This window comes from Ciona robusta, chromosome 3, assembly GCF_009617815.1.
Source record: "Ciona robusta chromosome 3, ASM961781v2".
NCBI classification, from domain to species: domain Eukaryota; kingdom Metazoa; phylum Chordata; class Ascidiacea; order Phlebobranchia; family Cionidae; genus Ciona; species Ciona robusta.
The window spans coordinates 8,081,930-8,094,631 of NC_143237.1; the positions used below are offsets into that span (position 1 = coordinate 8,081,930).

At 35.0% G+C, this 12,702-nt stretch overlaps 2 protein-coding genes and 1 long non-coding RNA gene across 5 annotated transcripts; 1 reads left to right on the forward strand and 2 right to left on the reverse strand.

Moving 5' to 3' along the window:
• The first annotated feature begins 1,108 nt into the window (after positions 1-1,108).
• Positions 1,109-5,377, forward strand: LOC149738842 (uncharacterized). 2 transcript variants are annotated; one of them, XM_089875477.1, is made up of 9 exons: positions 1,109-1,781; positions 1,867-1,982; positions 2,042-2,298; positions 2,636-2,794; positions 2,858-2,996; positions 3,203-3,325; positions 3,501-3,677; positions 4,397-4,591; positions 4,817-4,999. In XM_089875477.1, exons 1-9 carry the CDS (start codon positions 1,252-1,254, stop codon positions 4,849-4,851), a joined length of 1,731 nt encoding a protein of 576 aa, XP_089731603.1. In that variant the 5' UTR covers positions 1,109-1,251; the 3' UTR covers positions 4,852-4,999. The 2 variants fall into 2 exon arrangements, with proteins under 2 accessions (XP_089731603.1, XP_089731602.1); XM_089875476.1 differs by having other exon boundaries at positions 1,119-1,781; positions 4,397-4,551; positions 4,817-5,377.
• Positions 5,366-12,050, reverse strand: LOC149738843 (uncharacterized). 2 transcript variants are annotated; one of them, XM_089875483.1, is made up of 9 exons: positions 11,770-12,050; positions 11,538-11,624; positions 11,406-11,442; positions 8,564-8,630; positions 7,872-8,370; positions 7,243-7,326; positions 6,883-7,003; positions 6,549-6,692; positions 5,366-6,163 (listed from the first exon to the last, which is right to left on the reverse strand). In XM_089875483.1, exons 1-9 carry the CDS (start codon positions 11,856-11,858, stop codon positions 6,044-6,046), a joined length of 1,248 nt encoding a protein of 415 aa, XP_089731609.1. In that variant the 5' UTR covers positions 11,859-12,050; the 3' UTR covers positions 5,366-6,043. The 2 variants fall into 2 exon arrangements, with proteins under 2 accessions (XP_089731609.1, XP_089731610.1); XM_089875484.1 differs by having other exon boundaries at positions 8,564-8,608; positions 11,411-11,442; positions 11,770-12,048.
• On the reverse strand, positions 8,781-11,396 carry LOC149738844 (uncharacterized). Its single transcript, XR_016384700.1, has 2 exons — positions 9,269-11,396; positions 8,781-9,138 (listed from the first exon to the last, which is right to left on the reverse strand). It is a non-coding gene; the product is annotated as an uncharacterized LOC149738844 (long non-coding RNA).
• Positions 12,051-12,702: the final 652 nt, after the last annotated feature.

Below are 12,702 nucleotides of genomic sequence, written 5' to 3' on the forward strand. Positions count from 1 at the left end.
GGGAACAAATTACGTTAAAGCACAAAATACATCACACAGTGCACAGTTTAAGTTGAGCTTGACTCTATCGGTATATATAGTAGGGTGGAAGAAGATGGGACACCTTTCGCCCATAATATCCAAATATCCTGTGAACGTGTTTTTAACAATTAACTACAGTCTATGGAAGTTGTGAGGGTACAACTTTATAGCTCTTTGAATGTTCTTTGTTTACTACCAAATAAGACAAGAAGGTATATAATGAAACAGTGTCCCATCTTCCCCTAACCTACGATATTGAAATGTTTAAACCTATACCTGCAGACGTATTAGCTAATATAAAACTAGCAAGTTGGCCCGTGTGTATTAAACAGCCATAATCATAATGTCATTAAATGGGCGATTTATTGGGCCGTTCGTTTTTAATTTAGAGTCTGCAAACAAATTACGGTGTTTGAACACACATAAACAGAAAGGAGCTCGTAAGGTTGCTTTGACGATGTGCACTCATCAATATGTAGATAAACCACAGACCAGGTTTTGTAGCAATTTAGGGACAACATATATTTTGTAATGTTAAAAATTTTAGGCAATTGGAATGTGCCAAGTTCGTTACTATTTCTTTCTTAATGTTTTTTTTTAACCACTGTAGTAAAAAGAATATGAAATGGAAGTTATGCAGTTGAGCGGAATCAGCAACGCCAAAGTAATCAAATATTATTTAGTTCGCGCCATGTGAGTGTCAGAATGTTTGGTCGCTCGTATAATCTTTACTTTGATCAAGTGGAAGTTCTGAATGATCAACAGGGTTGTCGGGAACAAAATATTGACACTCAGACTTATGCGTAATAGCAGGGGTATGTTCGGTCTGAAGACTTCTTCAAAGAAAGATTAGTTATATTTACCAGGCGTCTTCCGTATCCGGTCGGACAGCCTAATCAAATATTGCAAACCCTGTGGTCAGGTTACAACATGCCCGTGATCAGCATCGAACAACAAACGACCATCATCGTATATATTAGGTCTGCACTAATACTAAATAAAGATTCCTGGTGTCGCCGCAAAAGTTTATACGAGTTTCCACAACGTCATTATAGTTATTCATTAACACAAAATTTATAGGGGAAAACTAAATATAGACATTGTATAAAGTATGCAGCATCATTTGAGCAAATTCTGCGGCTTCTCACTTTAGGCTGTTGTTAGAGAAAAGTTGTGCGTATTTTTTAAAAATAGAACTGAACTGCTGGGCTGCAATTAAGGTGATACGCAATGGGTTGTACGTCGAGTGTGACTGCAAAAGTAGAAGAGCAGGAGACGAGTAAAAACAACTTTCAAATACCGACCATTAGCAAAGATGAAGATACCACCTCGGATTATTCGAGTATCGGAGTTTTGGGAAATACTTTATCAAACGAAGACTTCAGACGGCTAAGTGTGCTCACTGTGAGGAACGGTAACATCAGCTGCCGTGCTGTTACAAAGACCGGAACGCCACAAACTGTATTGAGAGACGTGGATACTGGTCTTCCGGTTCACACACCGCATCTTTCTCTCAGCAGTCATGACAGCACGCAAAGTACACCGACGGCTAAGACTCGTCGCCCAAGGCAACAAACGCAGAAAAAGAGTCCTGTAAAAGCTGTTAAAATACGGCCAATGAAACAGTCTTCGCTTGCACCACCAAATCCAAACCACCATTATATCACGAGGTCAACTCCCACGTCCCCTTACATGACAAAAGGGAAAAGACGAGCTTCACAAAACGGTGGAAGATCCTCTACATTGGAGCTGCGTAACAGGTAAACCTTTTCTCATGTAATAAGTAGTTCAAGGCAGTTCGTATCACGCGTGTTTGTTATGAAGACGTTTAACCATTGCATACAGTTTAAACGACTCGCAGCGGTTGCTTAATAAAGCGTTAAGAGAATTGAGCGAAAGCCTTTCGGAAAGCCATGGAAACATTTTCAGTCTTGGTCGAGACGAAGACGCTGCCTTTCCAAGTATATTGCACAGTTTTTAAAAATTATTCCATGTTGGCTTTACCCAATGTTTCTGATAGGTTCCAGGGCGTCAGTTTCACCAGCAACAAGTCGGGTGAGCACACAGTCGTTGCTGAACGAAGCTGACTCTGAAATTATCTTGGATGTTGGGAGTGGCTACTGCAAAGCAGGTTTCAGTCATGAAGATGTACCGTCTGTTGTATTCCCTACCATCGTAGGAAGACCGATCTCGGAAGATGTTCTTCCAGGAGTAGCGTTAGATGAAAAGTATATTGGAAACGAAGCAAAGTTAAGAAAAGATGCTCTCACGTTTTCGGTTTGTGAATTATGTGTGAAATAAACATTACATATTTACGTTAATGCTTTTAAAACTGGTACGCCATGGGAAATTATGTTTAAATAGTAAGGTGGGGGTTGTGTTTTAAACAATTTACAGCGGCCCATGGTAGTCGCGAGGATACAGATTTATGCTTCTTTGAATGTTCTTTGTATACTACAAAACGGGACGAGAAAACAGATTGGAAAGATGTGCTATCTATCCTCAGCACCCTACTATAATCTTTAAACATATAGTGCTTTTTGTACATTATTCTATACACAGAATACACGCACTGCACAAGTTAACTTTGATTATTGCTGTAATTTAAAACCAGGCACCAGTTCGTCGAGGTATTGTTCAGAACTGGGACGAATGGATGGGCGTTGTAGACCACGTACTAAATATGGAAATGAAAATAGAAAGAGACGATTTCGGAATTGTGCTGCCTCAACCCACCACTACTAACCGTGAAAGCTTGGAAAAAATTGCCGAAGTATATTCTATATAATCCTAAGCCTAATTTTACAATTACTAACTTTCAAATTTAATTTAATAGATGATCTTTGAAATACCGAAAGTAAACCGAATTTTCCTCGCACGAAGCGCACCCATGGCACTGCATGCGTTTGGTATGACATCAGGATTATTAGTTAGCATTGGTCACGATGTTTCGAGCTGCGTCCCCGTATTGCAAGGTATTATAATGTCGTTTGAAGCATTGTATATGCAAGTGTCGGTAAATAAGATGATTCATTCATAGTACTGTGCGGGGTAAGATGTGTATAACTATTACATAAATAGTATCCCATTTTGCCTAATCGTGCTTTAACAATTAATACCGCTTGTTTGGAAACGAAAACATTGACCAACTTACCCCTATATAAAGTATTTATACCTGCAGGAAACGTACTGGAAGAAGGAATACGTGAATTAAACATAGGTGGGTCAGATATAACGCAAACCTTGAAAATGTTGATGAAAGAACAAAAACCAACTCTTTCCTCATTTCGAAACTTTTTCCATGGTAAATATAAATATCACTATAAGGGTATTGTACGTTTTACAAGAGCAGTTCAGCTGCTTTTACTTGCTTCAGAACCCAAGCTTGGTTAAATGTGATATGGCCTAATTTATACAAAACAATGAAAAGAATGTGTACATTTACTTAAAAAATACCAAGTCATTTATTCATAATACAGATGACATAACAAAAGCAATGATGGAACGTCTATGTTACGTCATGGTCAACGAAAACCGTGATTCCCGTACAAGTCCAAGACCCCGAACTTATTCCCTACCAACTGGTGGTACAGTTAATCTGGGAAGAGAACGATTTTTAGCTCCAGAAATTTTATTTAAGCCGGGACTTTTTGGAGGTAAGCAGTTTAAAACTTTTTTACTGTGGAGAGATTATTAAATTTTATAACAGAAACATAGGATTCTTTATTTTTTTATCTTTACAATCAGCAAACGCACTATGCTTACTCAGTAAGTGATATATCAAGCTACACCATGACAATTTGTCGGCTGCGGTCCATAAATTATCCTGTGAATATACCCGCCCTTTGAAGCTTATAGCCAATTCGGGCACGTTTTGTTTGGCCGTTGCAAATCGAGAGAAAATATCAAAGTCAACACAGCGTCCGTTTGTGATAATAGTTCATAACGTCGTCGGTCATCGTACTTTAGGGAGATGACATTAGATTGTTTGCCACACGCTTTATAACCAATGTCCACTCTTGTTTGCGGTGAACGCCTAAACGCGCTTTTCATTGAAAACGAAAAAATGCATTATGCGGCTGTCAAAACAAGTTAAACAGTCCATCAAAGGTTTATCATATGTTTTGAAATAGTTTACATCGCGTGTATGTTGATGTATGGCCTATTCCAAAGATATCTTTAGTACGCCATGGTTGATGTTACACTTATATATAGAAATAAATAGTCATTATAGCAAAATGGTGTGTCCTGAGTTATACGTCATAAGTGGTTAACTTGACATTTGAGAATACCCTCTTTGTAATTACTAATTAAAGCATATTTTTCATTTTTTTAACTAATTTGATAATTCTTATGTATAATCGCCAATATACAGATACTAGCAATGCTAAAGGGTTGCATGAAATTTGCTGTGAAAGCATTGAAGCCTTGCGAACTAACAAAGGCGAAGAAGAAGCGAAGAGTTTATGTCAGAACGTAGTGTTAGTCGGAGGGACTTCCTTGCTACCTGGCATACCTGAAAGATTGAAGGTAAAGTTATATCCACTTCTGTTGTGTAGCAGTATAGCTGGTAGGTGGTCCATGATTTCATTTACGTTTATGGGCCCAGTTAGTAGGAAACAAAGAATATATTCACAATTATATAATCGGATTCCTGCGACTTCGAAAGAGTATTGTTAATTGTTAAATCACGATTAGAAAATACGGGATAATACATGCTAACGGTATCCAACTTGTCCACAGCACTAATATGCTGATCAGTCCTTAATATTAATTCTGGGTTTTTATGTTTTAGAGCGAGCTAGTCCATCTATTACCTTGGTTAAGTGAGAACGAAATAACTGTTCAAGCTCCACAGCGACGCCAGTATGCTGTGTGGAGAGGCGCTGCTCAGATGGCGTCTCTGAATTCGACCAAATCGAGATGGACGACACGTCAAGACTTTGAAAAATATGGTCCTTCTGTTGTGCATCGGAAATACTTGTGAATTCTTTCTCGATTTTGTTTACTGACACTATTCTACAAAATGTATTTTAATGTTTCTGTAAAAGTTTTTTTTATTTGGTTTTGGGCGTAGCCTATAGTATAGGCTGGGGTAAGATGGTCCATGTTTTCATTCTCCTAAGTCCCTTTTGGTAGGATATAAAGAAAAGCTATGTAACCGTATCCTCACGATTCAAAAAGTGTTGTTGACTGTAAAACACTTGTGGCACGTTATATGCTAACTGTATCCACCTTACTCCACTGTATACTATACATATTAAGTTTTCCGAGCGGTAATTCATTGTGAAATATCTGTTATCTTTAACATTTACACAACAGCATACTTGGCGAAATAGGAAAATTTGTTGTTCAATTGACAGGCTTGTTTATTGGAAGAAAGAATGAACCGTATGGACAATTATTTACTGGAACACACATAACGTAACGACGGGTTAAAAAGATTAGAGACGATTAGTTTTAATGGCAGATCGTTCAGTTCGGTGGCGTGCATCCTTATCACAGTGATACGATAGATTCGCTTGAAATCGGGCCTTTATGGGACAACCTAATGCTGTAATCGTACACGGACGCGATGAGTAATCCGACAAAAATTAGGTCGCGCGACAGAGTGAAGAGCCCTTCGTCCCTCGTACAGATAAACAATAAGTAAGGTAATACTCGCTTCGGGTGGAGTGTCTATAGCACAACCAAAGCTGCTCTCTAGAACCAGGGCCACTCGTGCTTGCTAAGTGCCTCTGGGCTGTTACACGGTTGAATTAGCTACAGTAGAATTAAAAACGGAATGCATAAAAGTAGCACGCGGATTTACAAAGCGACGTTCAATGTACAGAGCTGAAATTGACCGATATATGAAAAAAAGACTTCTGTAAAAAATACACGGTTATAACAGTGCGACACGTAAAGTTTTCGCGCAAATAATGGTGTTGTTTACAGCACCTCGTTAAATAGATACGGCTAAAATATAAACTATATGATTAAACGAGTTACGAAGGGTCGTAACGAAGGCCAATAGGAACATTTAAAAGTAAGATTCGTTGAGATAACCCTTGACGGGGTTTGGCAACGGCAAGCTTTCAATATGGTCAATACGTGTGTACTGACGTATGACGAACCGACACAAGTATTGCAGAGTGCGCACCTGGAAATGTAAAAATGAAAACACCTATTCAAAGTTGTGAAGGGACAACTATTATGTTAACACAAAACGAAATATAAACAGACCAAAGATATAACAATCATTAAAAGGAATTATTTATAAGGAAAAAACGAGCGTTTTTAAAATTTATAGGACACAAAGTTTATTTCTAACCAGCCCTAAAAGAAATTCAAAGCTTTTAAATATAAACATTGAGGAACAATACATTTTTCTAGCAATATTTGATAAACTGTCACTATTTAACAAAATTGGTTATTTGTAAACATGAATATATAAAAGCAGATATTTACTTACAATTATAAGTTTCAAACCACTAAAATTACACGTACAAAGTACAACAGTAACCATAACGTATGGTTTCACTGACCTGTGAGAGGCGTGACACAGGGTGAATTAATCGAACAGGATAAGTTGTAGCAAGAGGGTCCCTAGTTCTTGAATAACAGAATATTCCGGCCTCCTGGGAATCTCTCACAGAATCCATGATCAAATCTACTACCGAGTCATAAGACTGTGGAATAAAATGTACATGAACCAGTTGCAGAAAAAAAAGCTTCAGTATTTCTATAAACATATAAAATTATGGTATGTGGAAATTTGTGTGGAAAATTTCCTAAGGTTTGGCGCCTACGTTTTTAAATAATAAGGGTTGCTGCAATGCATAAAATTTTCCCAATGCAATGTTTATATTGGTTAGTTACCTGCATTCTGTTGTTTTCATAGAAGCTGAAATTACCAGAAGAATGTTCAATTCTAGTGTGAAGAGTTCTTCCAAAAGAACGAAAACTCAGTGATAGCAAATATCTTTCATCAGAACTATCCCTGTGTAGCATTACAATGTGAAAGATATAGCATAAATGCATGATACAAAAAAGTATCTTTTTTAGGTAGGGTTAGTAGGATCATTAGATGTGAAATGTTATAAAACAAATTTGGTTCCAGGTTTACTGATAAATGTGGTGCATGAAATTTTCCGCCACTCCAGTTAGTTATATACTGTATATATACAGTATGTTGAAATGTCATTGACTCATTGTATTGCATTAGATTATTCAGCATACCTGACAAGGAAAGATCCATTTGGAGTTTCATTCAGTTTATCTTCAGCTTCTGACCTTGTCAGCGGCCCCCAGTACCAACCCTGTCTGTTATGTGATGGTACGTTTAATGTAAAGTGTAATATCAATAAAGTTTATGAGGTTTGACAGCGATTAGTTCTAATACAAACATTGATTTGTACTTACCATAACACACTACGACACACAGCTAGTTCTTTGTTGCGCTTTATTCTAAATATTTTTACTTTACACTACATTTAAAATACTAATTTAACCCTAACTTACTACTTTACTTCATTTAGTCCACATTTTGCTTCATTTCTCATAAATATAAGTACATTGGCAATCCAAACATTCAAACAATAATGCTTATGGCTTATGCTGTTATGCCCTATATGGAAAAATCCTCATGATTTTTGGGTTCCACAGTCACGCTTTTTAACTGATGCTCTTTCCCTTTCTATCTGTCATTTTGTTGTTAGTTCTTTTTTCTTCGTTGTTCCAACAACAAGATCTTTGCTATCGTATTTGAACAAATTAAATAAAAAAATATTGTTACGTTAAAAATGATGTTATGCTTTGGAAATTCCAGTTTCAAGCAATTAGAAAGATAAAAGAAACTATCAACTAACTGGGCAAGTTTCTTGAACTCGTTGGTGAGCGTGTTTTTCCTCATGGTAGGTGGAACATGGAGACTTGTAAGGGTATGAAAGGTGTGGTTAACATCTGGAGATACCGGAGCAGCTGTAGCACCCATTATACCATGGTCTAAGCTCTCTGGAGTTTGATAAACATCAGTGGAATCCGGTACAACAGTGTCTTCTTCTTGTAATTGGGATGGTTTCCCACTATGATTGGTGTGAGTGTCATTTGAGGGTAATTGATACAGGTTTTCGTTTAGAGAATTTTCTGAGGTCCCTTGGCTTGTAAAATTGTTGCATGTGTAATTTGAAGAATGTAATTGATCACCCCCTGCATGGCCATTTATGTGCTGCTTCGGAGTTATGTTTTGAACATTTCCAGCCTGACCATTGCTTAGTTCATCAGTTTGACAACTTCTTTCTTGAGTTGAATCATTCAAAAAGTTAGAATTGTTTACTTGTATTGGGCTATCTTGATTAGATTGAACATCTGAAATCAATTGTAAATTAAATCAAACTTACAGTTTCTACTATTTTCTACATTGGTAAGGGCAAATCCCTATTGCAAGTCATGCTATAGGACATGGAAAGCAAACCAATATTGGCATATTAACCCTTAGAAGCCTATGAATCGTTTGGTTCTTATATAAATTTTCGACACTACATAGGCTATATCAACATACCAGTTAAAGAAGAACTTGGTCCATTTTTGTTTTCAGCAATGGTACTGTTTCTTTCACCAAGGTGATCCTAGAATACAGATATTTTAGCGGCCATTTTCGATACCTTCTACTGGTGCCACCAACCTAAAATTTGGACACTGTACTAACTAGACCCCAGCGGTACCGAATCTAAAATAAATAATAAAAATTTCGAAAAAATATTAATTATGAATATTAATATTCGTCATAAAAACATATTTATAGAATTTTCTCCCGTTCCAGCTTCGAATATGTTATAGCGCTACGTATTAGCTACAAAATGAAACATTAATTTCTTTAAAAAGGTGCGGGGATAGATGTTAAATATAAAAAAGTATGATCATAACTCGAATCATATAAATATTATATTTTCGATTTTTTTTGCGAAAATATAACTCACGCATACATCTATGTAGGTCACTAGCATGTTATCCCCATCAAAAAAAAAATTAAATTCAATTTTTTTTTATAACTGAATATTAATATTCGTCATAAAAACATATTTATAGAATTTTCTCCCGATCCAGCTTCGAATATGTTATAGCGCTACGTAATACCTAAAAAATGAAACATCATTTTTTTCAAAAAAGTGCGGGGAAGGGTTCAGAATACAAACAAGTATGAGGGTCATAACCCGAATCATACAAGTATTAAATTTTAAAATATTTCGGCGAAAATATAACTTACGCATGCATCCATGTAGGTCACTCACATGTTATCCCCATCAAAAAAAAATTAATTTCAATTTTTTTTTTATAACTGAATATTAATATTCGTCATAAAAACATATTTATAGAATTTTCTCCCGATCCAGCTTCGAATATGTTATAGCGCTACGTAATACCTAAAAAATGAAACATCATTTTTTTCAAAAAAGTGCGGGGAAGGGTTCAGAATACAAACAAGTATGGTCATAACTTGAATCATATAAATATTAAATTTTCGATTTTTTTCGCGAAAATATAACTTACGCATACATCTATGTAGGTCACTAGCATGTTATCCCCGTCGAAAAAATAATTAATTTTTTTTTTTAATTTGAATATTAATATTCGTCATAAAAATATATTTATGAAATTTTCTCCCGATCCAGCTTTGAATATGTTATAGCGCTACGTAATACCTAAAAAATGAAACATAATTTTCTTCAAAAAAGTGCGGGGATGGATGTTAAATATTGCGGAGAGTATTAATTACTCGAATTTCGTGTTTATATATTTTTTTTGCACGAACGCAAAAATAGTACATATTAATCCACATAAATGTTTTTATAACAAAATTAGAGTAAAGTGTTTGGATTACAACTGCACAAAACTCCTCTCTTGGTGGACCTTACCAACAGCGTTAAAACTCTTTAAATGCCAAAGATGAACACATTCGCCAATTTAAATAACGGAGGTGCAAAGATTATCATAATATGGGCGAAAGCGACCTTGCACCTCTACTTCAGGCGTTTCTAAAACAAACAGGTTTATCTTCCTTTCCTTTAGACATTCATTATTGTCTGCGATAATTCGATCGAGCCTATCAATAAAAGGCGCTAATCTTAGAGGCTTCAAGAACAAACAATCCTTTGTATTAATTGAAACAAATAAATTAACATTCTTGGTATATTTCCAGGTACGTAAGTACGGACAGGATAACCGTAAATAACCCAAAATACGAGTAATTAATACTCTCCGCAATATTTAACATCCATCCCCGCACTTTTTTGAAGAAAATTATGTTTCATTTTTTAGGTATTGCGTAGCGCTATAACATATTCGAAGCTGGATCGGGAGAAAATTTCATAAATATATTTTTATGACGAATATTAATATTCAAATTTAAAAAAAAAATTAAATTAATTATTTTTTCGATGGGGATAACATGCTAGTGACCTACATAGATGTATGCGTAAGTTATATTTTCGCGAAAAAAATCGAAAATTTAATATTTATATGATTCAAGTTATGACCATACTTGTTTGTATTCTGAACCCTTCCCCGCACTTTTTTGAAAAAAATGATGTTTCATTTTTTAGGTATTACGTAGCGCTATAACATATTCGAAGCTGGATCGGGAGAAAATTCTATAAATATGTTTTTATGACAAATATTAATATTCAGTTATAAAAAAAAGTTGAAATTAATTTTTTTTTTGATGGGGATAACATGTGAGTGACCTACATGGATGTATGCGTAAGTTATATTTTCGCCGAAATATTTTAAAATTTAATACTTGTATGATTCGGGTTATGACCCTCATACTTGTTTGTATTCTGAACCCTTCGCCGCACTTTTTTGAAGAAAATGATGTTTCATTTTTTAGGTATTACGTAGCGCTATAACATATTCGAAGCTGGATCGGGAGAAAATTCTATAAATATGTTTTTATGACGAATATTAATATTCAGTTATAAAAAAAAATTGAAATTAATTTTTTTTTCGATGGGGATAACATGCTAATGACCTACATAGATGTATGCGTGAGTTATATTTTCGCAAAAAAAATCGAAAATATAATATTTATATGATTCGAGTTATGATCATACTTTTTTATATTTAACATCTATCCCCGCACTTTTTTAAAGAAAATAATGTTTCATTTTGTAGCTATTACGTAGCGCTATAACATATTCGAAGCTGGAACGGGAGAAAATTCTATAAATATGTTTTTATGACGAATATTAATATTCATAATTAATATTTTTTCGAAATTTTTATTTTTTATTTTAGATTCGGTACCGCTGGGGGCTAGTTAGTACAGTGTCCAAATTTTAGGTTGGTGGCACCAGTAGAAGGTATCAAAAATGGCCGCTAAAATATCTGTATTCTAGGATCACCTTGGTGTTTCTTTCAGATTCATTTGAGGAAGATGACCTGTTTGTTAGAAGCAGATTTAATTTATGTTTAATACATTAGTGTTAAAACTCATGCACAAAGGATATTTCAGTGGGCATATTTATTATACTTACTTTTTTGCACTCTTTGTCCGAAAAAGTGTTTTTCCAAATTTAAATTTGAACTTTGCTTTTTGATTGATTGGGACATTGTCGTCTTTACTGTTGGTTGCAATGAATGGTGTTAATAACTTAAGGTAATAGGAAAGAAACCAGTCACCAGTAATACTTAAAAAATATGCAATAGGAATAATAGTAGCTTTAAAACTAGACTCAACTCAAGTACATTACGACATTTATAACCAACCTCTGGGGTTCCACGTTGTCAATTTCTGGAACTGCAGTGTCTAAGTGTTTTTTTCTTTTGTTTACTGATAAATTACGAAATCTTTTCATAACCGCTGATTTGCTTTACTTTGATTTTCAACAGTGGGGCAAGTTTTATTAATTTATGCAAAACTTTGTGTACAGACAACACCAGGCTGTAATCTATTTGTAAAATAAACACTGTTACCAGGATAAGGTGTATTACGTTACTTCTCTGTTTCCCTGCGTATCTTTCGAACTTATAAACTGAATGCAAACATTTCAACATTCATTCATCCCAAGTCCCCATATTTCGGTCAAAATAAATTTTATATGATTTCGATTGTAACAATAAAATAGCGTTATTTACTTTCAAAAAAGGGTATATTAAAAAAACATTGCAAAACTTTCACAATTTGCTGTTAGAAACAAAACAGTTTGATTAAGTAAATATTTAGACAACTCCCCTTTAAAGTCTTTCTGATTAACTTTAACGTACTAGTTAAAATGTTACAACTACAAATTTTTAGCCAATTATTTAAACGAGCTAATCCATAGCACTATTTGTTTGTTGGTATTCTGTTTGATATAACGCATGCTTGGCATAAAATATATTTTACGACAAATAATAACGTTATCAACGTAACGTGAACGAATAAATGGAATACGTAGATTCCGAGTGTACTGTAAACTAAAATCTTAAAGTCAGAATTTATGGTCCACTTCATTATTCACACTTGGTGAATTTTGCTTTCGTTCTTCTGTTAATGCGGTGACGCCTCCGTATGTCTGCGTTCTGCCGGCGGGTTAAAATTGTTAGTATCTAAATTTAGAACATTAAGAAGAGCAAAGTAAAACGGAATACGTTTTGACCTGGTGCTCCGAAAACGTAAATATATGTATCTTCTTTATTAAACAATTGGCTGGATTTTTG